General features: G+C 45.8%; 1 protein-coding gene across 4 annotated transcripts in view; it reads left to right on the top strand.

Moving 5' to 3' along the window:
- ASXL2 (ASXL transcriptional regulator 2) overlaps positions 1-26882 on the top strand; it is a 133530-nt gene that overhangs the window by 48672 nt on the left and 57976 nt on the right. For 2 of the 4 annotated variants that reach the window (XM_056343190.1, XM_056343188.1), the window contains exons 3-4: positions 4401-4509; positions 12250-12400. In XM_056343190.1, the coding sequence (XP_056199165.1) occupies positions 4401-4509; positions 12250-12400 (260 nt within the window). Of the gene's footprint in view, positions 1-4400; positions 4510-11462; positions 11622-12249; positions 12401-22610; positions 22858-26882 lie in introns of those variants that run through there. The other 2 variants (XM_056343189.1, XM_056343191.1) reach the window with 2 other exon arrangements.

Genomic DNA, 26882 nt, shown 5'->3' with positions numbered 1-26882 from the left:
CATGAAGGAGCATAGCAGTTGCAAACTAGTCATGTCATAGTCTTGCTGAGCTCCACGTAATTTCTCCAGGATGAATCCTGTTTTGAGACTTCCAGAAGGGCTGGTGCATTAGCAGTCACCTTAATAGAAGGTGATGGTCATCAGTGTTGGAGGCTGTGGCTCCACATGCAGAGCAATGCGGATTTGGTGGGGTGGAAGGGACTGAAGTGAAATAGTGGATAGCGATGAATCCGGAGCAGGCAGGAACTCTGTTTTCACTTCATCTGCTTCTCAAAGTACTGCCTTTGAGGTGGAATGGTGGGAACTGCCAGACGTGGCTGATGATCCAGTGTGCGTTCCTGGCAAATAAAGGGGATGAACTTCATTATTAAAAAAAAAACCCAACCAACAATGAAATAAATGTCATAATAACATCTTGTTCCTAAGGCTATTTTTAGGCAGCTATTTCATTTAAAGTAATAAAAGGTAGGCTGGGTGCAAAACACGGGTAGCTGGAAAAAGTAGTAAGTGAATGTTAAGGGATTCTGAGCAAAGGGGCAGCAAAGGACGAGCAAGAAGTAAAATCTTCCCATTCGGAGGAGAATGAGTTTCATCCCCGAGAGTAAACATAACCACAGTTTCACTGCATGTTTACTTGGTAGCAAACTGCCAGAGCTGTGGGCAACACCACCTTTTATCAAAGACAAATGCCCAGAGTGCTTTCCCATGGGATGCAGGCAGGTTTGGTATAGGCCTGCTGCTTAGGGCTTCATCCAAATTCTGGAGCAAGCATCTCCGCACATTTTAAAGTATCTTTTTTGGTATAAATATATACAAGGGGGTTTTGTGGGGTGTTTTGGTTTTGTTTTGGGTTTTTTTGTTAGTTTGGAAGTTTGTATATCAAATAACAATTTGGATCAGTGAAGTTGGAAGGTGCTGGTTAGGTAGCTCACATAACCCTGCAGCAGCAGCTGCTCTTTTCTTTTGCAGCTGAATTGGGGGACTGTTCAGTGGTATGAACTGCTACTCTGCACCCTGAGTGGTGGCTTAAAATGAGTGACAGTCATGAAAATAAGATGGTTTGTATAGGAACAGTTCGAGTGCTCGTGAGTACTCACTCAAAGAGACAGAAAGGATGTGAAGACTGTGCATCTTATACCCAAACCAAACACTTTTTTTTTTTAAGTGGGACTTGTCAATTGATTGTAACTTTTAAAAATTTTATGATAAGCTATGTGAAAAGCTAGAATAATGTTACAGTTGTGACAGCTTTCCAGAAGAGCATGTAGAGGAAAGCATGTAACTAGAGGTGGGTAAATATGAGATAACAATAAAGCAGAAATCGTAGATAAGCTGTCAAACAATAGAATCAATTCAGTAGGAGCAGCGTAGGTGCCAGATGAGTATAGCTTTTGTAAAGATGGGTCCTGCCAAGGCTTCATTCCTTGGTGAGCTTCCAAAGCATAGCTCTGCCTAGACTTTTGTAAAATGCTTGGCTTAACATTGATATTCTGCTCTGATACAGTCTTTAAAAAGAACGTACTCTGTGAGCTAAAGGTCAGAGACGTGGCAGAGCTGCTCTTGCTGCCCAAGAGCTTCCCAAACATGGGGATGCTTTGGTGCCTTCAGTGATATTCAACATACTATTAGTGATCTGGAAAAAAGCTTAAAATGACTTCAGATAATTTTCTAGATGCAGCAATAGGAGGGATGATGACAAAGAGTGATGGGAGAAGGACAATTATATTGTTTAGACTGCCAGATGCAGCTGGGCCTGTATAAAATAATTTGCATGCAGTTCTTACATAGTACTTGCATGTAGAAATGGCATCCAGAAGCAAAGATGAGAAGAGGGGAAGGGTGTACCCTGGGGAGCAGTGCCTTCAGAAAGAATTTGGGTTTGCTGCAGGGAATCACACTGAACTGTACCTTCCAGGGAGACCCTATGGCTTTCTGGAGAAGAGGATCAGCCTTGTAATGTTATGACGTTGCCTTGACAAAGCTGGTGTGAGAAGAGTTGCTTCCATCTGTGGGGTTCATGTTTGCAGCAGTTGCTTCACGGCTGGAGAAGGTGCACAGAGGAGCCATGGGAACGGCAGGGAGTGATGAGCCAAGAGCTGGTTTCAGTGGGCTTAGTCAAGCAAGAGGTTGTCTGCGGTGTGCGAATGTATTTTGGAGAAGCTTATATTCAGCGGTAGGGATTCTGGCTGGAACATCGACCTAGACACGCTGTGTCTGGAGACAGGCGCAAGTTCTTGGCAGAGATCAAAGTGAGGTGCTCACATTATTGATTTCTCTCTTGCAGTGCGATTGGCTGCTTCTCCAAAAGCCGTTAGCCATCGGAGTCACTGGGTCAGTGTAAGAATACCCAAATGAAACAGCTTTGCTGTGTAGGAACCAAAACGGGATGACTGGGTGGTCCCTGGTGAGCCTGAGGCTCAGCTGCTTCCTCCAGTGCCACTGCTGTTTGCTGGAGCATCAGGCAGAGCCATCTGCTAACCCATCAGAGGAGCTTTGGGCTGGGGTTTAGAAAATTCCCTGCTCACCACCATTTTCACTAGTGTGTATTAATGAATGCTGCTGGCAAAAGCTCAGAAGGCACAAGATCCTGCAGAGCAGAGATGCATAAGCACAGTCTGAACGTGAGGTTTGGACAGGCGGCTGCTTGGCCGTGTCACATCCATTTTGATGCTCACCGGAGAGAATTGCAACCGGCAGCATCTGTTGATGCAAAAGTGTGTGCTGAGGCACTGATTTGGAGAGGTAAACCCCACGGCAGCAGCACCCCTGCACTGTTGTATTCATTAAAGCTATAGAGGCTGTTTTCTGACCCTTTGCATGTAGGTTTGAAGGAAGTCATCTGCTCTGACTGTGGGCTGCAACCCCCCAGCGGTCTCTGCACTGAGGCTTCTGCCTGAGCCCTGGGGCGCCTCAGTACAGCAGCAGAGCCCCTGCAGAACCCTGAGCACTTCTCCAAGCCTGGTTCTGAACCAGAGGAGCCAGCAGCTTGCAGGACGCTTGGTTTGTGGTCTGCAGGCAGGGGGAACCAGGACAGTGCCCTGCCACAGTGCCTGCTGTGGGGACTGGTGCCTGGCCATCCATCTGCGTGGCGTACGTCAGTCAGCACAGACAGAATTGGGTCTAGCAACATAAATACCAGCCCTCTTCTTGTAATGGTATTTCTCCTGTGGTTTGTGAGCTGCTGTGTCTGGCTGGGGTCTCCTGCCTGTGAGCTGGCATGTGCTGGTGTGGAGGAGACCAGACCTACGGCAGGATGTTGGCTTCTGCCTGTGCAAGACATCAGTAACTCAGCTGTTCTGCTGCTCTTGGGCAGAGCTTGGACCAAGACAAATTTTTGGAGGGTTGCGCTCGTCCTCTTCTTTATTTCCCTTTCCTCCCAGGGGTTTCACTACTTTTGTATTGTTTAGAGTATTCACTAATTTTTGATGTGACTTGTTTGAATGTTCTTAGTATAATTTACTACAGACAAACAGCTGTAGCTCCTGCACAGGGATTTCAGTGAATCAGTCAAAATTTAGGTTTTTAGTCAATTTGATGGTTCTGGTTCCAGCCTTTTTGGCAGGGTGTTGGGAGATGACAACTTCTTATGCAGGAGTCGTGCTTGATATCAATATGCTTTATGAGCAAGGACACCGTATTTAGTAGTGGGTGTGATCCACCTGACCCTGTGGTGGGAACAAAAGTCACCTGCCTTGCTGTGTCCACCTGATTTTGCTTCTGTCTACGACAGGATGAGTTAAAAAAACCAAACAAACAAGAAACCCCCACCAGCACCAGTGAAAAGATGGATCTTCCATCTCCATTCTCCTGGCTGGGATCCAAGATCTCTGCTCTTCTCATAATTGCATGATTGGTTTCCATTCTTTATCCCACAACCCTCATTTCAGTGTAATGTGGGCTTTGGGGCAGGGTTTTTTTGTTGTTGTTGGGGTTTTTATGTTTTTTGTTGTTGAGAAAAACCCCAGAACACAACTTTCAATATCTGCAGTCAGTCATTGGCTTACAACAAATATGCTCTGACTCGATGTTGCTCATCTGAGACTATCTGGAGCTTTAAAAATGTGTGATTATTTTGATGTTTGGCAAAGAAGTACTGGAGAGCCTGGACATGGGGGCTTTTTTGTTTGGTTTGTTGGTGTGGGTGTGTTTTGGTGTTTTGTGTTTTTTTTTGGTTTTTTTTTTTTTTTTCCTGGGACTGGAGCATGGGTCTGTGGACTGGTTTCACTGTTGCTTATTGTAACAGCTTCAACTTCTATTCTCCTTGGGAATAGAAGTTGGATCTAGAATCTTTCTGCCTCTGCATGTGTGATGGTCAGGTGCGGGGCAATGATTGTCTCCCAGCAGAAGATGAACGCTGACCAAGTAACATTCAAACATTAACCCTGTCTTTTTGTTTTCAGTGGGACTTCCCCTCTGGCCTGCCTGAATGCTATGTTACACACAAACTCCCGAGGGGAAGAGGGCATTTTCTATAAGGTCCCGGGACGCATGGGAGTATATACTCTGAAGGTAAGTGGCTCGGCTGGGGAATCTTGTTTGAATGCTCAGGTGACTTTTATCCATTAAAACATACAGTGGATTAGGATAATCCTGAAGAGGGGGGGATTCCTCATTGGCATGAATTATAGCATAAGCTTTCCCTCCAAATGCTAACACTAAGTCTTTGTGCTTGCTAGTGCTGAAAGTACAACTGAAGGTGCTAGTTTTGATTCACAGTGGTGTAGTTTGCTGATACTAATTACTATCCCAGAAATGAAAAAGTAATTAAAATTTTAATGAAATTTTAGCCCTAAAAAAATAACTTATCTTCACCAGTCTCAACTTTTATCTAGAAATGAGAAATTACCTTCTCCTCAATCTATTAATAGTAGGCAGAGAGCATTTATAGGAAAATGTGGATTCCTTGATTTGCCCAATTGGCATCTCTAAAAATAATCTTTATTTGAAACCTTCTACCCCAGTTAAACTACTAGAAAGAAGCCTGCCCACACTGTTCTTGATTTGCTCTAAATTTGACTCTAAAGACTGTGCCATAAGATAGGATTCTACTCTACACATAGACCTGTTCAGTGTAGGTGTCTCCACTAGAACAGCTTTCCTTGTCTCACTCCATGCTCAATAGAGGGAAATAATAATATCTGAGATGAGATTCATCTCATCCTAAAATAGCCAAAATGTATGAGAATCCGTGCTTTACAAGTGCTAGTTAGATTACCAATGGAATCAACTAAGAATTGCTGTGGAATGAGCGTCCTCATTGTAATCTTCAAAAATTTAGCTGGCTTGAATCCTGTTCTCCTCCCCCTGCCCTGTAAACTGGAAAAGCACATCATTCCTAGAGTATTTATGTATGAGGTGACAACAGAGGGCTGCCTTCAGGAGCCATACATTGGTGCTGACATGCCATCAGAGTAAAAGGTCTTCAGAGCTTCGAAAAAGGCCATTGCAAGACATCCAACAAACTTCTTCCTCTGAGCACTGTTGTGCCAAGCAGAGAGTGACATGATTTCAGTGCATCTAAGTGAAAGTATGTAAAACACCATTTTGATAACACATATAAGATGTGAGGACTATCAGAGATACAACCAACCATTACAGTTGGACTTGATGACCTTAAAGGTCTTTTCCAACCAAAATATTTCTATGACTCTATGAAGGGAAGGTGGTTATCTGTTTGCTGATAAACTGGACTGAGTCTTGCACAATTTGTTTCACTACAGAAAAGTGTAAAGTTTTACTTTTTAGGAATAAAGAATGCAGATTAGGAAAACTGTTTTTTTTCAGAACATTATGACTTGGGGAAAGATTTAATCTGGTAGTAGACAAATGAGTAATTGTTCAGTCTGTGTCATGATGTGACAAAGTTGTGCTGAGAATTTTCAGAGGAGAAGAAGAAAATAATTCAAGATGTAAAAAGAATGTCTCTTGAAAGATTGCAAACACGTTGTTACAGGGGTAGATCATAGGCAGACTCAAAGCCTAGAGGTTAAATCTGAGCAAAGTCAAGTTTAAGTGTGTGTTTTGAGCAACAAAACAGACTTAGTGGCTGTTGTAGTTCAGTTTTTCCTCATGAGATCTGCCAGTTAAAACTGATCACCTTTCTTAATGTTAAGCCTCAGCAAAACTCAATGTTATTTAGTGTGGGATAGGAGTAAGTTGGTGAAATGTAATGATTTGTATTGGTAGTCTGGACGAGCTGCTGAGCTATTCCAAAGGCATACTGTGTCCTGTGTATCTAAAGACGCTGTGGGTTTCTTGTCATCTTGCCTTCCTTGGGACTGTGTAGTCTGGAGGTGGTAACTTCCAAGGAGTGTCGAGAAACTCAGTATTGCTGCGTGGGGCCCAGGTCGCCTTTGCCATGTTTAGTCCCAGTACAGTTGCCAGCAGGAGCCTGGAAATGGTGATGGTGCAGTGAGTGGGAAATCCTTTGGAGTATCTATGAGTAACAAAACATGATGGCTTAGGCAGCAGTTAGAAAACTTTGAAGAACAGGGCTGATAGTTCACAGCACCACAGGGTGGTGGGGCTGGGCAGGGACCCCTGGGACCACCCAGCGCACCCCCTGCTCAAGCAGGCTCTCCTACAGCAGCTGCGCAGGGCCGCAGCCAGGCGGGCTCTGGACGTCCCCAGAGAAGGAGACTGCACAGCCTCTCTGGGCAGCCTGTCCCCGTGCTCCGGCACCCTCAAGGGAAAGAAGTTTTTCCTGCCCTCCCCACGGTGCTGCAGTTTGTGCCCGTTGCCCCTTGTCCTGTCGCTGGGCACCGCTGACAAGAGCCCGGCCCCGGCCCCCTGACACTGGCCCTTAAGGTACCTGTGTGCATCGCTCAGGTCCCCTCTCAGCCTTCTCCTGCCCAGGCTGAACAGCCCCAGCTCCCGCAGCCTTTCCTCACCAGGGAGATGCTCCAGCCCCTCATCAGCTTGGTCACCTCTGCTGGCCCCTCTCCAGCAGCTCCCAGTCTCTCTGGAACTGGGGAGCCCAGCACTGGACCCAGAGCTCCAGATGGGCCCCACCAGGGCAGAGCAGAGCGGGAGGACCACCTCCCTCGACCTGCTGGCCACGTTCCTCCCAATGCACCCCAGGATCCCACTGGCCCCTTGGCCATGAGGGCAGTCTGCTGGCCCATGGGCAACTTGCTGCCCACCAGCACTGCCAGGTCCTTCTCCGCAGAGCTGCTCCCCAGCAGGTCAGCCCCAGCCTGTGCTGGTGTGTGGGGCTGTTCCTCCCCAGGGGCAGGACCTCACATGCAGTGTTACACTGCAGTGGTGTGAAGGAGAGCCAGGTGTCCAGTACATGACACTTCTAAAAGAGAAGGCTTATGGTAAAATACTTGGTGAACAAAGCACGGTTGCACTTGCCTGTTTGCTGGCGCACTGAACTCGATTATGGTATCACTGAACTGAGTCTTCCTGTAATTCTTTTTTTTTTTTTTCTTAGACTTGATAAAGGTAATGTAAAACAGATTAGAGAACTGTAACCAAGGAGTATATCAGTTCTGTGAAGTAATGTTTGAAGGATTAGGTGTTTCTGGAGGTGTTTGCTTAAGTGCTGGTGGCTAAGAGATGCTCCAGAGGAGAATTCCTAACAGCAGCTAGCAATTGAACTAAAATTTCCATTCATTTTTATTGACATGATTTTTATTCCTCTTTTTTGTCCATTTCCAGGTACCTAATTATTTTTCCCAAACCTTGTCAAGTTACAAGTAGTCAGAAGTGATCTGCAGTGCATCAAGCACTCCGTGCCTCAGTGATGAGTCTGTTCCGTGGTGCACAGGTCCATCCCCAGAGCAGAGCACACAAGGCACAGTTCATAGTTCTCCAGAAATGTGCCTCTTTTGTCAGCTGAGCAGTAGAGGTTTAAGGACTGCTGAGGTCGGGTTCTGAGCTGATGAAGAGGATTCTCTCTTGCTAGGTGCAGTGTATTTTTGGCAGCAGCGAGCAGGGTGGATGTAGGGGGCATGGCATGCAACTTTGGATGCGCTCATGCTTGACAGTGATGATACAAACAGCAAACTGAGTCCCAAAAGGAGTGTTTCGATGGTTTACAGGTAATAGCCAGGCTTTGCATGGGGAGAGAGAAGCAATGAATAATATTTTATCTATGTATAAATTCTTAGGTGCTAGCTATGGACTTGGTCTGCTGCTGAAGGGACATGTAACACCCCAAATCAGCCAGTGGTGCTCTGCTGGGGCAGCTCTGTATCTTGAGGTGAGCTGCATTTGCCCTGGTGAGGATGTGTTGGATGCTTCTCATACAGCCTGAGCAGCCTGCATGGTCCCCTGGGGAAAACTAACTCCAAGTACCCCTAAATGCTACAGAATAAAACATATTACCATGTTCTTTAAACAGGTGCTGCAAAAGTGATGAATTTCTGGTAACTTCTGGTATTTGAGTTTCTTGTAGTTGGTATTTTTCATGGTTTGCGAAGGCTGTGTGTGCTCGGTGAGCTTTGGGGGTCTGGCTTTGCTTCAGGTGGTCTGTATAGGCATGTGCCAAGGCTGAGCTGTGCCTGGAAGGATTCACATTTTAAGAGAACATCTGATATATTGAGGGTTAGCAGATAAACGGGGAAACTGAACGTCATTTTGTTAAACAGAAGGTGAAGTTGTGTGCCTGAAGCAGAGATTTCTAGTAGAGTGCATGGCAAAGTGGTCTTAATGAAAAGATTGAAGGTATTTAGCGTGTAACGGACAGTGACATATTCCCAGAGAGGGGGAAAATGGGCAGCCATGCAAAACCATCATTCTCGGCAAATCCAGACCAGGGCAAATGAGCACAGCAGGCAAGAGGAGAGGTGGGATATGAGTGGGACAGGGTAGGACAGATGGTGGTGACCAGGGCAGGGCTCAGTCAGACGTGTGTCTTGACCTGCTGCTGGCTACATGCCACTGGCCCCTTTCCGTACCCCTTTCTGTCCATTATCCCACTTGGGTCCTCCTCCACCCGCCTTCCCCTCAACTTCCTTTATAAACTTTGCATTGTCTCACAGCTCTCCCTTGCCCATATCCCAAATCCTTATTTTCTGCCCTTTCCCCATTGTATTACTTATAAAGTTCATGTGTGCCCTCTCCAGAGCTGTGGTGGTGGAGGGTCCTGGTGGCCCATTGGTTAGTGACTGGAGCCTCTTGGTCTTTGGTGTTGTCTCTGACACCTCTTGCTTTTATCTGCTGTGTGTCTCTGTTTTTCTTTATTGCTTCCTCCACACTGCATTGAAAAGGCTGGTGCCTGGCTTACATTGGTGAGGCCAATGCGCTCGCCTTCCACAAACACTTGTAGGGTTTAGACTGGCAGTTCATGTGCTGATGCTGAGAAACTGAAGTAATTTTGGCAGGAGGCTGAGAAAGAAAAGATCAAAGAGGTAAAAAGTAATAGAAATATCTAAACAAAATGATTTTGTGAGGAACTCATACTGTGTATATTTATCTTAGACTTCTTTAATTTCTGGATCCTTTGTTTCTTTCTTGGATTCGTCTGCATCACTGCCATTGAGGTGGGAATGCTGGGAGTGTCTTTGCCTGAGGAGGGACCAAGTGGCTGCAGGTACTCCCTGTCCTCCTCCTCCAGCCACATTTGCTCTCAGGGCAGCCTGTGAGCTCCCTGTCCCGTGGCACGGCAGCAACCACCCAGGCCCTGCTTGGGCTGAGGTTTGCCTTTATCCTAGTGGCCACCAGCCGTGCCAGGTTGCTGCAGGGCACGTTGTTTGGAAGTCCAGTACCTCAGTTCGTTGATTTTCTTTTAGACCTGTCACTCCAACTGTACTTTTACACGTGATAATTTCAAAGTGTGTTTCTGCCTGCCATCTTCAGATCTGTTGGTCAAAATTAATTGCTAATATTGCATACAAAATAGCATCTGCCCTATTTGCATGGTCGTGTTGTAGTTCTGCCTTTGTTCATTTACCTTTTGAATTTCTCCATGCTGTGCGGTAAACTTGCTGTTCACCTGCAGCCTTGGAAGATTCCAGTCTGGAGGAATATTTTTAACCTGGTATTTGGAGAAGTCTGACTAGTTCAGTTAGATACTGAACCCAGTGCGCACTGCCTTACCAGATGCATTTATAGGACCAGATTTTATTCAGTGTGGCTCGCTAAAATGAGTAAGTTCATTTATGGAAAGAATAAGTATAATGCAGAGAAGACGGTTCTGCAGTTGAGAGCTCACTTCTGCTTCAAAAGCAGAACTTGCAGAAGAGTGAGCTGCAGGTGAGTAGAGGAGCTTGGGTTCCTGAAGATCTTTGTACTGATGTCTGGCATAGAAATTTCAAGAGCTTGCAGAATCCACATCGTGGGCTTGGACACCACATCAGAAGATATTCTGGTGAAAACTTTTCACTGGTAAGAAGAGGTGCAGCTGAAAGGAGAGCCACTGACAGTGTGTGTGCTTTGCGAGCTAATGGGGCTGCTTTCTGTAGAAGCAAGGGGAGGTTGGAATCACAGGGTGGTGGTGGGAAGGGACCTCTGGTCTGGTCCATCCTGGCTGTTTAATGCTGGGTCAGCTAGAGCAGGTTGCTCAGGACCGTGTCCAGACGGGTTTTGAATTTCTACAAGGATGGAGACCTTCAGCCTTTCTTGGGAACCTGTTCAAGCATTTCATTGTTCTTGCAGTGAAGAAGTTTTTCCTTGTGTGGAAATGGAATTTAGTGTTTCAGTTTGTGCCTGTGGCCTCCCGCCCTTTCTTTGGGCACCATGGAGAAGAGTCGGGCTCCCTTGTCTTTACCCGCTCCAACCAGAAATGCCATGAAATAGCAGGTTTCCCAGCTGCCTGAGTGTTCCCCCATACCTGGCAGGAGGTGAAGGCTTCGTCTCCTCTCAGCAGAAGACTTTGAAAGAGACATCTTGGAAAAACTGAAATAGATAAAACATGTAATTACTGCGTCTCAGATGACTATCCAAAGGTTAAGCTATAAAGGAGGTTTAATGAAGGGAGTGTCAACATTAGGAATACACGCCTTAATCTTTGTCAACTTTGGTGACACTTGATAAAAAGTTTGTGGGGGTTTTTTTTGTGATACCTTCTCTTCCACTGTGGTTTACACGTAACTTCTAATGTACAGTTAAAAAAACTTTCTGAAGTGCAGGATGAAAATACTATTGAATATCTGAACCTATTAGTTCGCCTTGTTGATGGAAGAAATCTAGAATTACATTAATAACACTAGTGTCATCCTAAGTACTTTTTGGCCTTACATGTGGAAATTACTCATAGCTGTGCTTTCAGAGAAAGGACAAGGGATCAATTGTCTCCAGTTAAAGGTAGAGGCGTTTTGATTTACTTTTTCCAGTTGGTATTAACAGAAGGATTTTTTCCTGTATGATGCAGACAGACCTATTTATCCAGCTGTTACAACCGCTGTCCTGTTTGCCCGGCACAGTAAACGTTTAAAGTTTCAGTTAAGTTACTAACAAGGAACTAAGGACAATCATATCATTTCAGATCGGCCGAGGTGATGGGACGGAAGCAGTGGGGCAGGGATGAGGCAGGCTGGCGTGACGTGGCGATGGGCTGGTGCCTCCGGCCGCTGGCCGGCCCCTCCAGGCTCTGCGGGTGTCCAGAACTGGTGTGGGTGGTTGTGCAGCGCTGGACATGGATGCTGTTGTCGCTGATTAGCACTAACTTTCATCACGTAGGTTAAAAGCTGAATCCAGCAGGATCACCACTAGAGGGCAGTGTGGCCTTAGGTGCGGACAGGGCGCAGGCGGCCGCAGGCTGGCGGCTGGCCCTTCCTAGCAGGTACACGGGGACCCACCGCCGCAGCCTTTGGCTGCGCAGACGTTTCACCCCACAGAAACACCTGCCAGGGCTGTTTTTGCAAGGACCCGTGGCAGCAGGCCCAGGGGCTGCTGTGGGCATGGTTGGAAAACCAACATTACCTGGGAGTGTGGGGCACTGTGAGCAGTCAGACCGTTTTGTCATGAAGCTCAAACACTGGCTGGAATTTTTTGTGCAGTGGGAGTGTGTTGCAGTTAGTGATTAGGGATGGAGAAGTTAAGGAAGAGCATACCTGCAAAGTGATGATGAGGGTGGCGTAAAAGATGTGCCAGCTGGTGTTGTACTAAATATTTTACACGGGCTCACAGAAGACAGCATGTGATTGAGGCTGGTGGCTAAACAGTTCTGACATTGCTCTGAAGCATAAAAAAAATCCATAATCAGTGCTTGGTAAATAAAGAAAACTGCTACTTTTAAGAACTTTGTGAACTGGGAGAGTTTTTTGTGGAGTGGGTGACTATATCTGTTTCTTCCATTTGCAGAAGGATGTTCCAGATGGGTTGAAGGAGCTCTCTGATGGCTCGGAGGAGAGCAGCGATGCCCAGTCAGACTCTCAGAGCTCAGAGAACAGCAGCAGCAGCAGCGATGGGTGCAGTAACAAAGATGGGAAGAAAAGCAGATGGAAAAGGAAAGGTAATTTTCCCCTACAGGAGTGATGATTTTAACATGGTCTGTGTCTGTGAAGGACTTGGAGGCTTTTATCGATCACATCTGTTGCCTTATAAAGACAGGCTGTTCCAGTTAACAGCCTAAAATCTGTCATTACCATTGGTGATCCTGGACTGACGCAAGCGTTGATTTACTGTTGTGGGCACTGAAGGGGAGAAAGGTATCTGTAACTCTGTGTTTAAAACCTTGACACAAGTCACAGGCCACCAGCACGTTGCGCTTCACACCCAGGAACAGCGAATTTGTTTCTTCCAGGTTTTCCCTGCCATCTACCTGCTTTCCCAAGAAGAGTTCACATTTTACTTCTGGCCTCTTTTGATACTTCTGAATGCAGCACTGACTAGGAATGAGCACAGAATCTCAGAGGTTAAAGCCTGTTATGTGAACTTGATGGGTCACATAGGGCTTGGTCTTGAGCCACAGCGCTCTTTACTACTGTCTTCTTTTGGACTCCTTTCCTTCATAAACAAGCCAATATTTAGGTATTCAGTAGTGTTGAATATTAAATCATTTACAACCTTAGTTGATACAGTAAAGTGCTGGGTTTTGTTTTGCTGCTGTCTGGGTGGTTGCTGAAGTTGGATGGTTCAGCGATATTTCTACAATACCTAGATTCTGGATTTTCTACAGAACTAGTCCAGGAGTACCAAGCAGAGGAGATAATGGATTTCACTCTCTTGTTTTGGATCTGGATTGATGTCTTTGCTTCCCTGAGGAGGCAAAAAAAAATCTTGTCAGATACTGCCATGTTGTAGAATTATAAAATGGGTTGGGTGGGAAGGGACCTTAAAGACCATCCAGTTCCCACCCCCCCGCCACAGGCAGGTGCCCCTCCCTCCAGCCCAGGCTGCCCCCAGCCCCGTCCAGCCTGGCCTTGAGCCCTGCCAGGGATGGGGCACCCACAGCTGCTCTGGGCAGCCTGGGCCAGCGCCTCGCCGCCCTCACAGGGAAGAATTTCTTCCTCATCTCTCATCTCCATCTCCCCTCTCTCAGGTAAAGCCATTCCCCTGTGTGCCATCGCCACCTGCCCTTGCCCAAAGCCCCTCCCCAGCTTTCTTGCCGGCCCCTTTAGGCACTGGCAGGTGCTCTAAGGTCTCCCCGCAGCCTTCTCCTCCCCAGGCTGAGCCACCCCAGCTCTCCCAGCCTGTCCCCACAGCAGAGCTGCTCCAGCCCCTGAGCATCTCCCTGGCCTCCTCTGGTCCCGCTCCAGCAGCTCGGTGTCTCTCCTGTGCTGGGGACGCCAGAGCTGGATGTGGTACCACAGGGGGGGTGGTGACTCACCAGAGTGGAGCAGAGAGAGAGAGAGAGAGAATCAGCTCCCTTGTGCTGTCTTGAGTGTTTCAGGAACAGTGGAAATTGGCACCTTTCAGCCAGTGCATTACAATATTTACATCCTGCATTAGTAATACACTGAAGTTCCTGTCTTGCCGCAGCTCTAGTTTCAGTACTGTCGTGGTTTAACCCTGCAGATAACCCAGCACCACACTGCCGCTTGCTCACTCCTCCCTACCCAGAGGGGTGGGGAGGAGAACCAGAAAGGAATGTAAAATTTGAGGGTTGACGTAAGAATAATTTAATAATTAAAACAGAATAAAAATGAAAGAACAATAATATTATTAGTTGTAATGGAAAGGTGGGGGAAAGAATAAAATCTGAAGGGAAGAAAGGAAAACAAGTGATGTGCAATGCAGCTGCTCACCACTCGCTGACCGATGCCCAGCCAGTCCCCGAGCAATGATCCTGGGTCCCAGCCAACACCCCAGGTATCCATACCCGGCATGCTGTCCCATGGTATGGAATACCTTGTTGGCTGGTTCAGGCCACCTGTCCTGCCAGTGTCCCCTCCCAATTTCTCCTGCCTCTCCAGCCCTCTGGCTGGCAGGGCCCAAGGAACTGAAAAGTCCTTGATTTAGTATAAACATCACCCAGCAGCAACTAGAACCATCAGTGCGTTATCAACGTTGTCCTCACATCAGAGCCAAAACCCAGCACCGTACTAGCTCCTAAGAAGAAAGTCAACTCCATCCCAGCTGAACCAGGACAAGCCGGGATGTTCATTTGACCAGTGTTGACTGAATTCTTGCTTCCTTCAAAACCCTGCTCAGATATCTACTTGTCTGCTATGAGCTGAAAAAAATGCCATAATAAAATGTGAAGGTGCGACGTAACATTGTTCTCTGAGTTGGAGAGAGTCTATTCACTATAGTGGTGTTATTCTCTCTGTTAAAAGTAAGTGTGCTTTGTGACTCACGGCCTTGTGAGGAAGCATGCAGTCCTTGCCTTAGGCAGACACAGCAGGCTGCTCTGGGCATTCCTGGAGAGCTGCTGGTGCAGCTGCCTGTGCTGTAACTTTAGCCTTCAATCCGATCTCTTCCTTTTCCTTTTTCTCTTCAGTCATGCACAGAATTTCTTGGCTTAAAGGAAACATTATTTAAAACTTATTTCCAGCGCAATAGAACACCTGTGTGGAAGCACGTGAGAGGTTTTCTGAAGCAGTTAAAGCCTTGCAATGACCAGTTGGGGTCTGCTGTAACCCTTCTGTCGGTGGGGTGGGAAGGTTTATACACAGTGGGGAGTCACTGAATGAGAACGTGCTCTTACTGTGCGGGTGCATGAGGCTCACATGGACCAGACCCTGCCTGGAGCTCTTCCTGGAGTCACAATGCAAATAACAAAAGTAGAAGCATTATGTAGAATTTTAAACATTGAAAGCACCATAAAAGTTCAAAATGTTAAAAAACCCTTAAAAGTATGACTTGCTTCCAAATTCATCTATTGAAAGGAAAGCTATAGATAGTCTGGCTAAAATATTTTCATTTCTAACAAGTCTTCTCAAAGTATTTGATCAGTAAAGTGGTTTTTTTTAGCTACTTTGCCTACACCTCCAATGTTATGATATTATATAAAAACCTGCAAGGGAACTTACGTATCTTTTAGAGATATCTTTATGTAGAAATACATGTGTACATTCTATATAAAAGTTTTATATCCTATGTTACTGAATGGCTGAAAAAGGAGGATGATGTGTGATTTAGGAGCCCAGGCAATAAGGAAGGGAAATCTTACCCTGAAACAGAGGCAAAAGGTACCCAAAATTAAAAGCAGAGAAGTTGAAAATGGTGGTTTTGGTGTAACTACGAAAAAGGAATTTTATTCCTCCTTGTCATCTGGTTCTGATGATTTTTCTTAGCAGTGGCATTTTGACCTTTAGCATAAAGGTCATTGTTTCATAGGTTTTAATGTACTGAAAGTCATGAACTTCCAGTGATTAGTAAATTATAAATGACTGGTAAATTTGAGAGGCAATTCTGGTCAGTAGTGTTACTGAGTGTTTTCCTTCTGTTCAGATGCCCTCCCTCGGGGATTGTGTTCTTTTGTGTGAGCAACTCTTAATAATTAATGAATGTACCGCTTAATGTCACACCACAGTGTTACCAGTCTGTGCGGGGAAATGGCTTTCTCCTTAAGCTTCCCTTTAAGAAACTTGTAAAAAACCAACACGCTTGTTTGCTAAAGCAGGGATGGCTTTTCCGTGCAATAAAGTTTTGGAGCTGCTTCTGGACTAAGAGGGGTTCAGGAGGGCCTTCAGCTGCCTGGGTTTCACCTGTACTGGCAGGGTACAGCAGGAGTGACAACCAAAGCATGTATTTACCACTCAGCTTATATCCCGCAAGCTGGCTGGCCTTATACTGAATCTATAGGCGAATCTCCCTGGGGCTGTGCACCTGGTTCTTCCAGTCACACAGGAGCATGTAGCTGTGGTGGATCTTTGAGACAGCCAGATGCTGGGGTACATACAGTACCTTGTTGTTTTCCCCTCCCAGACACTAAGCTCTCCTGTCACCTATAGCTTTCACCTTTGCTGCTGCTGCTGGCAGAGATGAGCTGGTTGTGAGTTATGAGGCAGGTTTTTAGCAGCCTGGTTGTTCACAGGCGTTGGGGGTAGGACTGCTCATCTCGCTGCCTGCCAGAGCACCGCGTTTCAGCTGTCAGGGTGAGGGATAAAGAGAAATAAGTCATCTTTGGGAGCCACACAGCCATGGGTTGTGTGCAGGTTGACACACTGGAATGTCATTCATGAGCAGGAGAGAATCCTCCCAAAGTGAAATGTACCTCTATACTGGGGGTGGGGCAAAAGCAGGGGTATGTTCCATGTCAGAGCACGTTGTCGGGTGGTTTGTGCCTGCTGAAAGTCAGAATGTGTCTTTTAACAAATAAACCAAGTGGCTGTGCTCAGTGCTGCGGCGGAGTTGCCAGTGGCCAGAAGGACATTACCCTCGCTTCGACTGAGGTTGTCTGCCACAGCACAGCTCTGCCTCCACCTTCATCTGTCTTGGTTCACAATAGCATCAAGAAATGGGTGGTTAAAATACACTTCTCCGTGTCGTACTGAGAAGGTAAAGTGATGTTTCTGGATATATTTAGGTCTCAGAGGCCAGTTGCCAAAGATGACAACATGAATTTCATGCTTCAGAACATAAATCAACCATGAGGTGTTTCGCACTGACAGAATTCCCTGGTAAAATTTAAACTTTTCTTAACAAATGTACGGATGTAGCGCATTCCTCTAAAGCACAGTGTTGAAATTTCGGGGAGGCTGGAGAGATAGCTGTCTGCTCTGCTCGGTGTGACTGTAACTGCGTGTTTGTGCTCCACGCTGCCTTCTCCAAGACAAGACTCCGTGTTTGCACCCTTTGGAACGTGCAGAGCAAGGGGCATGTGATGACTTATCCCTCCTCTGTGTAGCTTGAGTGATGCACTGAGCATTTTGCTACTTTTCTTGCAAGTAACGAGCTAAGTCAGCTGAGAGGGAGAGAATACAGGATTTATTTGAATGCTGATGTTATTAGAGCTGACATGAAACCTCTTTTCTTTGCAGTCAGTTTTCCTCCCTTTTCTATATTAAAAGACAGTGCTTTCTTTTAAATGCTAAGCAGCAGAGGCCATCCTCAACAAGAAAAATATGTTGGGCAGTAGGGCATGTTTGTTTGCATAGTACTATATACCATGTTGCTTTTCTTCTCAGCATTACTTTTTTTTTTGCCGCCCCCCCCCCCCCCCCCCCCCCCCCTTGGGAACTACCAAGACTATCTAGAAGGTGACAATAAAACATTTTGGTCAGTAGGGAGTGGAGCAGGATGTGCCTCACTTCTTAAGAGCAAACCCAACTTCATATCTAGCTGTGACATTTCTCTTAATTAAGCCACGTGAATTGCTTTTAAAAGGTGCAGTCGTGACTATGTTGAAAATAGGGATGCTCTTTTTAAAGAAAACAATTTATGGAGACTTGTTCCAGAGCAGTACAGCCTTAGTGCACCTGCTAGCAGTGCCCAGCGCTCGGGCACAGCAGCTCCTGCAGCACTGGGAAATGAGGCGATTTAGCAGGACCTGTGAGGAGAGCTGCAGGAGAATTAGCGCAAGGCTTTGGGATGACAGAGCCGGGACTAGCAGATGATCGTTGTTACCCTTATTTCATTTTCTGAATCTTTTTCAGTTATACTGTATCTTTTTTTGAGATCAGTGGGTGGAAATGCCTGTATGCTTCAAAACACGTGTTTTGTGAATGCACAGGATGACGTCTGTTCTGTCTTTTATTTTCTAACAACTTTTTTTTTTCCTTATTCCTTTCCATAGTATTTTATAAGTCTTTGCTTTTTTGACTGCTGATGAGCATCTAGTTGCTGTTTTCATCTGTGCTAACTTTGGCATCCTTTTCCTGAGCAGCAATAGCTGTTTCGGAGGTTTTTTTCCCTTTGGTTCTTACATAGCCTTTTATCTTCACTGAGTTCTATCCCTTCGTGAGGTATTGTGAGGTCCTTTGGCAGTTCTTTGCGATATGGTTTAATCTTTTGTTATGCAGAATAACTTCTTAGGCCTGCCGGCTGTGACTCGTTGCATATCACGCATGTTGGATGGCGTGGGTGGTAGCACGCTGCCTTGGACACCCCGCTGGTACCCCCTGCCATAGGGAAACCTAGTTGGTTCTATCTCATGTTAAATTTAATCAGTTGTTAACCTGTAGGATGTAAAGCTCTGCAAGACTTCAAGTTGACTCCTTTACTCTGTTCCTAAACAGGCAAGTTTATTTTTAAATCTTGAGTCATATTTGATACATGACAAGCTCTTTCTCTAGGAATCTGTTACGGTTTATTTAAATGTCTTTGCCAGTGGTGGGCATTTTACCCTCTCAGATGTTCTTTTAAATTTCTTTTTAACTTGTTGCTATGTCTCAGTGTCGTTTTCCTTTTTATGAAGTTGAGTATTGCTTTGACACTGTATATGATGTTTTGAAGGATTTTCCTTGTACATATGTCTTGTACTTAAAAAAGCAAACCCAAAATCCCCAAACTACTTTAGTTTAGCTAGAAATCAGAAGCTTTGTGCAAGAATAAAAATTTCTGGCCTGTATTACACAAAAGAACATTCAATGGCATAAGGAAGTTACCTGGTATTTTGCTCTTTAAAAGGTTGTGATATGGGGTGTTTTTTAAAACAATTGAGTGACATTTAACTTGTAAGTACCTTGTACTAATATATTATGGGGTGTGTGTGTGAGCAGCCTTTTCCTGTTACGGAGCGTTGTAGGACAGTGATGATAGGCTGTCCTACTGAAATCTGTGCTTGTGGATTGGGATGACCTTCAGGTGTGCCTGGATACTGAGATTTTTCTTTCCGTTGGGGAGGATAGAAGTATGTACATGCGCTTGTTTGCATAGATCCTGGCTAAATGAGCTGCTCTCATCTAAAACACAATCTAGCCTCTTATGGCAAAATAAGAAAATGGACTTGTGTGGCGTGGCCGTATGTTACCTCTCTGTGTGGGGGCAGTGGCACCCCCACCGGCACCTTTGCCCTGTTGATGCTGCTGTGTCAGCGATTCGCTGCAGGAAGGGAGCAACCGCACCGGGGGCTTTCCCCAAGGGCTTTTTGCTGTGCTAGTCACTTCTTGAGTTTTTGTTTTGCAGCACGTATTTCCTTTGTCTGTTATTTTCCCTTTCCTCTTTCTCATCTTCCTCTGTCGGCTGCAGCGGCAAGGCTGGTGAGCAGCGGTGCTGTGCCGCTCTGACTGTCCCCAGGTCACTGGGGCCACCCCGTTTGCAGAGAGGCTCCCAAGCTTGTCAGAGATCCCTGGGGACTCCTGCAGTGCTGCTTGTCGATGAGCGATGGGTGTATCTTTTTGGTATCCATGGAGATAGCAGTTGTTTTGGTTGGGGGTTTTAAAGCTAAATAGTGTAGGCTTGCTGCCACTCACATGCCCATTAAGGGCCAGTACTTAGAAGTATGTCTGACAGGTACCTTTCCAAAAGCAATGATGCTCCAGAAGAAGGAATAGCAAAATCTTCTGCTCAATCTTTATCAAGATTAATCAAAGAAATTCTTCCCTGTGAGGATGGCGAGGCGCTGGCCCAGGCTGCCCAGAGCAGCTGTGGGTGCCCCATCCCTGGCAGGGCTCAAGGCCAGGCTGGACGGGGCTGGGGGCAGCCTGGGCTGGGGGGAGGGGTCCCTGCCTGTGGCAGGAGGTTGGAACTGGATGGTCTTTAAGGTCCCTTCCCACCCAAAAAATTCTATGATTCTAATCCCATGTTTATATTTTTTCCTGCAACATAGGTTTTCTTCAGAGATTTAAAATGAAAGCACAAAACCTGAAAGAATTAGGCATATTTGGTGCACTTGTATAAATAAATGCTGTCAGATGTCTGATGATCATTTTGAATGAATGGTATCCTGACCACTTGCTATGAGACACTTGTTGGATGTTACAGGTCTGTGTCAGTCCATGTATTTCACGAGGGATTTCAAAAACACATAGTGAAGAACATAAAAAATACTTCTTTGCAAGAAAAGTCCTTAAAAGAAAGAAGAGATACACTGACCTTCCAAAAAACCTCAAAATTTATGATGCTGTTTTCCCTTCCAGGATATGACTGTGGAAGCAGGGGGGTATGGGCAGAGTCCAGGCTCCCGTGTTAATGGTAAAGTTGGAGGCTTTCGTAGCGGAGCTTGGTGCTGGGAGGCTGCTGTAGGGAAACAGTCCGTTCCTGGAGGATGCTTAATGGCAACGGGTTTAAGTTAATATCTAGATTGATTCCTCCTTTCTCGGGAAGCTTGTTTAATACTTGGTGCAGCTGTGGCATGCAGTGGAGGAGCTATGAAGGCACCTGAAGTGTGGGAGGGCACTTTGTTACTGATTCTCTGTAAAAGCCATCCCTGGTCAAGCAGCAAATGGGAACCTGCTCATTTATTCTAGGAAATTAAATGTGGCTGAACGTGAAGCTGATTGTATCATCTTCTGTCACTAGCTACAGAAACCCACATACTTCCACCAAGCTGTCAAATCACGTGTCCAGAGTTGGGTGCACCTATGATCTGGGAGGGGGTTGGGGGGCTGGAAATAAGGCTTGTGCTCTAGATGTCAGTCTGTTCTTAAATTGTAGCCTTTAAAACTGATTTCATCTGCACTTAAAGGAGTAGTTGGAGAGGTAACAAAGATCATTATGTCCCTGCTTTTCACAACAGTCAGTGGCTGGGAAGGGAGAAGAGGCACTGTACCTGCTCCAGCGGAGCAGAAGGCTGTAGCATGAGATGTATGAGAACACGCAGGGGCGTGATGCAGCTGCTCCAGCTGCAGGAGGAACTTCTTCTGAAGCTTACCTGTTTACAGACATTCCAGTCCATCAGTGCCAGGGCATAAATGTACAGCAAATAGGGGTTTGCTAGTTCTAGGTCTCATTGCTTCATTTTGCTATGATAGCTCTCAGTTTGCTGTTACTGGGACACCTGGTTTATCTCCCCAGCTCTGTTTCTTGGCTGTAACACAACTTTGCATGAAAATTAAATGATCTGAAACTTTTAATGAGATAAAGTAAGGTACTATGATGGTAAATGGTTCAAAAATTCTTTGCATGAAACATCTTAGAATTCTAATAATTGTAAGGTACCTTTCTTAGGTCACATGCTGTAACTTACTGATATTTTAGGGACAGTAATTTTCACTAAGTGGAACCAGACATCTATCGGTTTAAGTTTCTTAGAGCGCGGACCAGCTGTACTCTGAGCTGACAGTCTTAGAGACATATATAAAGAAGAGTTGTGCCATGAAGCCCACAGGGAAGAAAATTTTCTTTCACTTTTAGTATTTTATTTACTTTATGCATCTGGAAGGATCCTTCTGGTTTCCTTCAGCAAACTGCAGTTTCATGGTCTGGCTATATGTAAAAAATAACTGTGTGTTTAATATCCAAAAAGTTGCTGTGAGAAAGGTAATGAAAGCTGAAAGTGCAAACGGCTCCAGCTCACTTCCAGCTGCGCTTCATCTCCAGGTTCTGCAATCAGTAACATTTGAAAGTGGAAGTGGATGACTGTGTGCCTCGCAGGCCTCCTGGCAGGGACAGTTCTGATTTTGGGGGATAAGACGACGTGGCGTTGATGCTGACAGCTTTCCTCAGAGGTGCCTGCATGCTTTTTACCACTGCTTGCTTCTACAAGAGTAGAAGAGTTTCTACTATCAAAACCAAGTTTTATTTTCAGTTGGTGTGTTTGTTTGCTCTTCTTTAAAAGAACCAGGAAGGCATTACATTCCAATTAGAAAGATTCCTTCAGCACTGAGCTGTGTAGCATCAACTCTGGAATGCAGCACTCCTACACGGCCGCTTCCTGGACTGTCTGTGTGTACATGAAACACATAAAAGCCTCCTTCCTCATTTAAAAAATAAAATATAGTCACTTAAATTCAAAAATAGCCCAAATTCAGCCAGAATTGTCTTGTGGCGTTGCTTGGCTGCTGGCCACGTTTTCACCTGTGTGATGGTTGCGATAGGGTTGTCAGCGTGCACCAAGCCCTTTGTAATTTGAGCAATCCCGAGAGTCTCGGTAGGAAGCAGCGCTAGTACAGGGTACAGCTGCTTTTTCTATTTTTGCAAGGATCAGGGAAGATAGTTTTATTGTGAGAATACAGAATTGTGATAAAAATCAGTGAAGTGAATGCAGACTGGGGCAGACAGCAAACAGATGAGCTCTGTGTGTATTATTTTGCTGAGAGGCTTTAACTTGAGCTCTTTGAGACTGCAGTTTAGCTTAACGTGACATTATGTTTGCTCATATACATATAAAACAGGAAGCGTATTCAGATAACATCAACAGCCACTTCCTTATATGTACAAAAATAAAGTGCTCTGACAGCAGCAAAACTGACACTTTGATTTTAGAAAGGATAGAAACCTTTGTGTGTCTGTAGACACGCATGGGTGTTACACAGGGCCAATCAGGAGCACAGGGGGAAAAGTTTAAAAACAAGCCCCATGCATTATTGCCTGTACATCTGTGCATGAGCAGAAGGCGGGGGGAAGCCAGGAGCAGCATTGATTGTGGAGCTTAGGAAGCAGCGATGTTCATGGAGCAGCTTTATGCGATTCCCCTTGAAGGTAAGATGTGGTTGTTTCAGCAGGCAGCCGCGGCAGATTTTCGCTTTGGGGAATGGAGCGGGTGCTTTTCTGGCTGGGGCCCCTCTGTGCCGACCAGAGGCGAGTCAGACACCCCTACTTCAGCCTGGAAGTGAAGCAGCTACTCTGCTGTCATCTTTTGAGTTGGATGATAAAAACAAAGCTTTTTCTGGATACTGTACTTGTAAAAGAATACCGGCAAGACTCCTTGGGTTCTGTGCTGGTTTAAATCATCCTGAAGTTTAAAGTGTAAATACCTTGTTACAAATGCTTTTATCACAGTTTCACTAATACTCTGTAGGACGACTTGCAGGTAGTTTGTTGTGATGCGCTCTGTGAATGTGTAATATAGTTGCTTGGTATCATTGTGTGCACCTCCCTGGTACACCTAGGGTTGTGCCTGGGCTCGAGTTTACTAATACAGTCTGTCTTTATGGTGTCTGGCAATAAAATACATGTAACTTGGTCATGTTTCTGTGATCAGCTGCAAAGCTTCAGTTAACTGGAGTGGAACCGGGATCAGTGCCTACACCTGGCTTTGCAAGCTGGTACAAATAAATAAAAGGCATTTGTTTCCAGTATAGAGCTGCCCAGACTTTCATGGCTTCTGACAATGAAAATGGCTGTCAAAATTGGAATTTCCTGTAATTTCTGCCATGTCCCTGGTGTACCATTTCGAATCAGAGCCATGCTGAAAGAGCAGGATCTTGTTTAGCTTCTATAGCTGACACCTTCTGCGTGAGCCATTGCAGTAACAGGTCTCTCCTCTAGCAAAACCCAGTTTAAGTTTGCTGTATTAAAAAGGAAGAAAGGGAGGGGAAAAAACCCCAAACAGATGGTAAAGTGATCTTTAAGGGAAAAGGGGGAAACAAACTAGGCAGGATTATCAATAATCTTTCTCCATTTAGCCAACAATTAGCTTGCCCTGCATTTTTATACAGCAGACACATACTGATGGGTCCCTCATGGCTCCCAGATGGTTGGAATTTCGTTGGACTACATCAGTGTTCAAAGTGAAAAGTAACTATATTTGGCAAAATTTCACTTACTGCGCATAGACTAGAAGTTTTAAATAAGGTTAAAATAAGGTATCACCATAAGCTGCTTAGACAGGACAATGAAGGAAAATATCTGGAGTAATTAAACTTCTAGGCTACGTTCACTGGCAATGGCCCATACTTAGGAAAACGGAAATAAGAAATAAAACACTGTTCTATACCTGAAATTTTGTGCATTATCTTTTGGTATAGAGGAAAACCTTGGGAGTCCAGATGCACAGAGACACCAGCCACAGCTGGAAACCACGACCTGCTTTTACTATAAGAGCTTCTCTGTGACAGTGGCTCTCGGCTTCCTTAGCACCCATGGCCTGATCACAGTACTGCCTTCAGAAAACACTTTGCTGCGTGCTCATAACAGCTGCCAAAAAGAAAATGTAAAAAAAGAATTCTGTTTGGGTTATGTCATTTTGTTTCTTCCTGCTAAAGATTTGGTAGAAATACCAGTTTTTCTAAATACAGCCAATTCCTGCTTGTACTCGTGACTCATGAGGAAGCTGTTTCCCGAGTGCCACATTATGCAATTGAGCAAGGAATCTGCAGATGCGAAGCCAAAAGTGTTCCTTTTTGCTTTATTTAGGTTAGCTATCTTCTGTTTAGGCTAGTGTATCATAGTATCCGGATTTTGAGTGAACTGTAATTTTTCACAATGGGCTATACAGCCTGCGAGGGCTTACTCTCTAGCAGTTAGGCAGCTGTATTTCCATTAAGACTTCACAGCAAGCACCGTATTGCTTAAGTTGCGTGAGCAACAGTCGTTAGGCTGTGGGCACGGGCACTTAAATGTGGTTCTGCATTTGGTAGGCATTTTAGGCATGTAGAAAAATGGGTTGTAAACAGTAGGAGATTTTTTGCAGCAACTAAAAATCCTAAGGCTTACTGAAGAAGTGACAGATCCATTTGCTGCAGGACACCTTCAGTCTGTGCTTTTACTGAGTGAACTTTTGCCATCCTTTCCCAGCACTTTAACAAACTCTTAGCTTACGGTCTTGCCTTGACTAAACTGTGCACAAAGCCTGTTTTACATGTCAGCCTGCTGCTCACCACCTGCATTCCCTCACTGCAGAGCATGTCCCCGCTCCCAGTCTCTTCCATAAGGAAGCCAGTAGGTACTGTTGTGTTGTTGGGAGCCATTGGCAGCATAGTGCTGTTTGCATGAACTGGAGAAGCCTTGGGCATCACTCCTGCCTTGCGTCCCTGACTGATATGGGGAGGGTAGCTGTTTTGGGGTGGTTATTCCCATAAACACAGTATTTCTAAGGGGCTGTATGGCCCCGAAATGCTTCCATGGGGAAATGTGATCTCCAAGTCCCTAATCTGCTTTGCGGAAAGCTGAAGAGTGGGCAGCCATTTGATCTGGCAAGCATTTTTCAGAAAAACATGGTTTTCTCAGGGATTCTTATCCCCCCAGGCAGGTGCTGTTTGGCCCCCAAAAGTGCTCATTTGGGAGGGCAGCATCAGCCCTGTGGTTCCATCGAGCCCTGCAGGCGTGTGGCCACTTGCGTGCAGTAGCTGGGGAACATGTGTGGTCCTTAGAGTCGTGGTCCCCCATGCCCCTGGGGACATTCACTTGCACTGGAGACACGATGAACTGGAAGGATTTGGCCAAAGCGCTGGTGTTTGAAGCAAAGAGGAACTGAAAGCTGTTGTGTGTGGCTGCAGCTGCGCAGAGCAAGCAGAGAAGCAGTTAAACCACTTCTGTCTTGGTCCTGAGCTTTGCTGTCCTAATGCATTTTGATTGCATTCAGCAGTTTTCTCAGGTGCTTCTCTGAGCTAGAGGCTTAGGAAAAGCCGGTGCATGCGCACTTGTCGAGTTGTGAGTATCAATATTGTTCTATTTAATTCAGACCAGGCCTTCCAGCTCTACTACATTACAATTAGAATTATCTTCGCTGCCGAGCCTGACAGCAGGCTCTACGATGAGGGATGGGGCAGGAACACGTCCAGGCATTTCTCTGTGCTCAGTAGATCTCCAGCTGATAGGAGATGGACACTGACAGGCTTTGGAGGGGCAGCCCATGACAACCTCAGGAGCCCCAAAGCAATAGAAAAGCTCTTGTTTCAAAGCAGTAAAGTCTCTTCTCGGTGACAGCCTGTCAGGACGTACAGAAGTTGATTATACAAGCTTTTATGCAGAGCAGGGGAGGCTTTGCCATGTGGTACCTGCAGAAGACAGGCTCACACCCCACCTTCTGTCACCAGGGGTACAGGGGTGCCTGAAGTGATGCATGTGCAGCCCTGTCTGAGGGCAGGGGCTGCTTTGCGCATGAGCTTTCTCACCTGGGTTTTCTTGTTTTCCTTCATTGCTTCAGCTTCTCTGGCTTGTCTTTGAGATTTTTGCAGTTCATTCTGTCATTCCATGTTGAACAAAATCTTAGCGGCTTTGATTTTCAGCCTCACGTACCACGTCATGTTCAATTTTTACCCTCAAATATGCTGGCTGCCATTCCTTTCTAGAAGGGTTGTGACCTGCCACTCCTCTAAACTCTGTGTTCTAGGAGAAAGGGAATACAAACTCGAAAATACAAGCTTCTCTTCACAAGGAGCCACATGGAAAGATAAGGGGCAGTGGGTACAAGTTGCACTGGGAGAGGCTTCGCCTTGACATTAGAAATGTTTTACAGTAAGAGCAATCGTTCACTGCAGCAACCTTCCCGGGAACGTGGTGGAGTCCCCATCACTGGAGGCTTTCAAGATGGGATTGGACAAGGTGTTAGATAATCTCATTTGGGCAGCCTTTTGCATGAAAGGTTGGATTGGATGGTCTTTCAAGGTCCCTGCCAACCTGGCTGTTTCTGTGGATCTGTGGAAAGTGGCTGGGGAGCTAGGCATCAGTGTACAGCAGATGTGCCCTTCGCTGTCAGGTCATCAGAGAGGCTTGGGGGCCACTCCCTCGGATTCCTGCTTGGAGAGTGGTGGGCTGAAGAGCTCCTGGCCTCCCAGCCCATG

This window comes from Falco biarmicus, chromosome 6 (assembly GCF_023638135.1).
Source record: "Falco biarmicus isolate bFalBia1 chromosome 6, bFalBia1.pri, whole genome shotgun sequence".
Lineage (NCBI taxonomy): Eukaryota > Metazoa > Chordata > Aves > Falconiformes > Falconidae > Falco > Falco biarmicus.
Note: the sequence above shows the minus strand (reverse complement) of the source record. Positions and strands in the feature narration are given on the sequence as shown.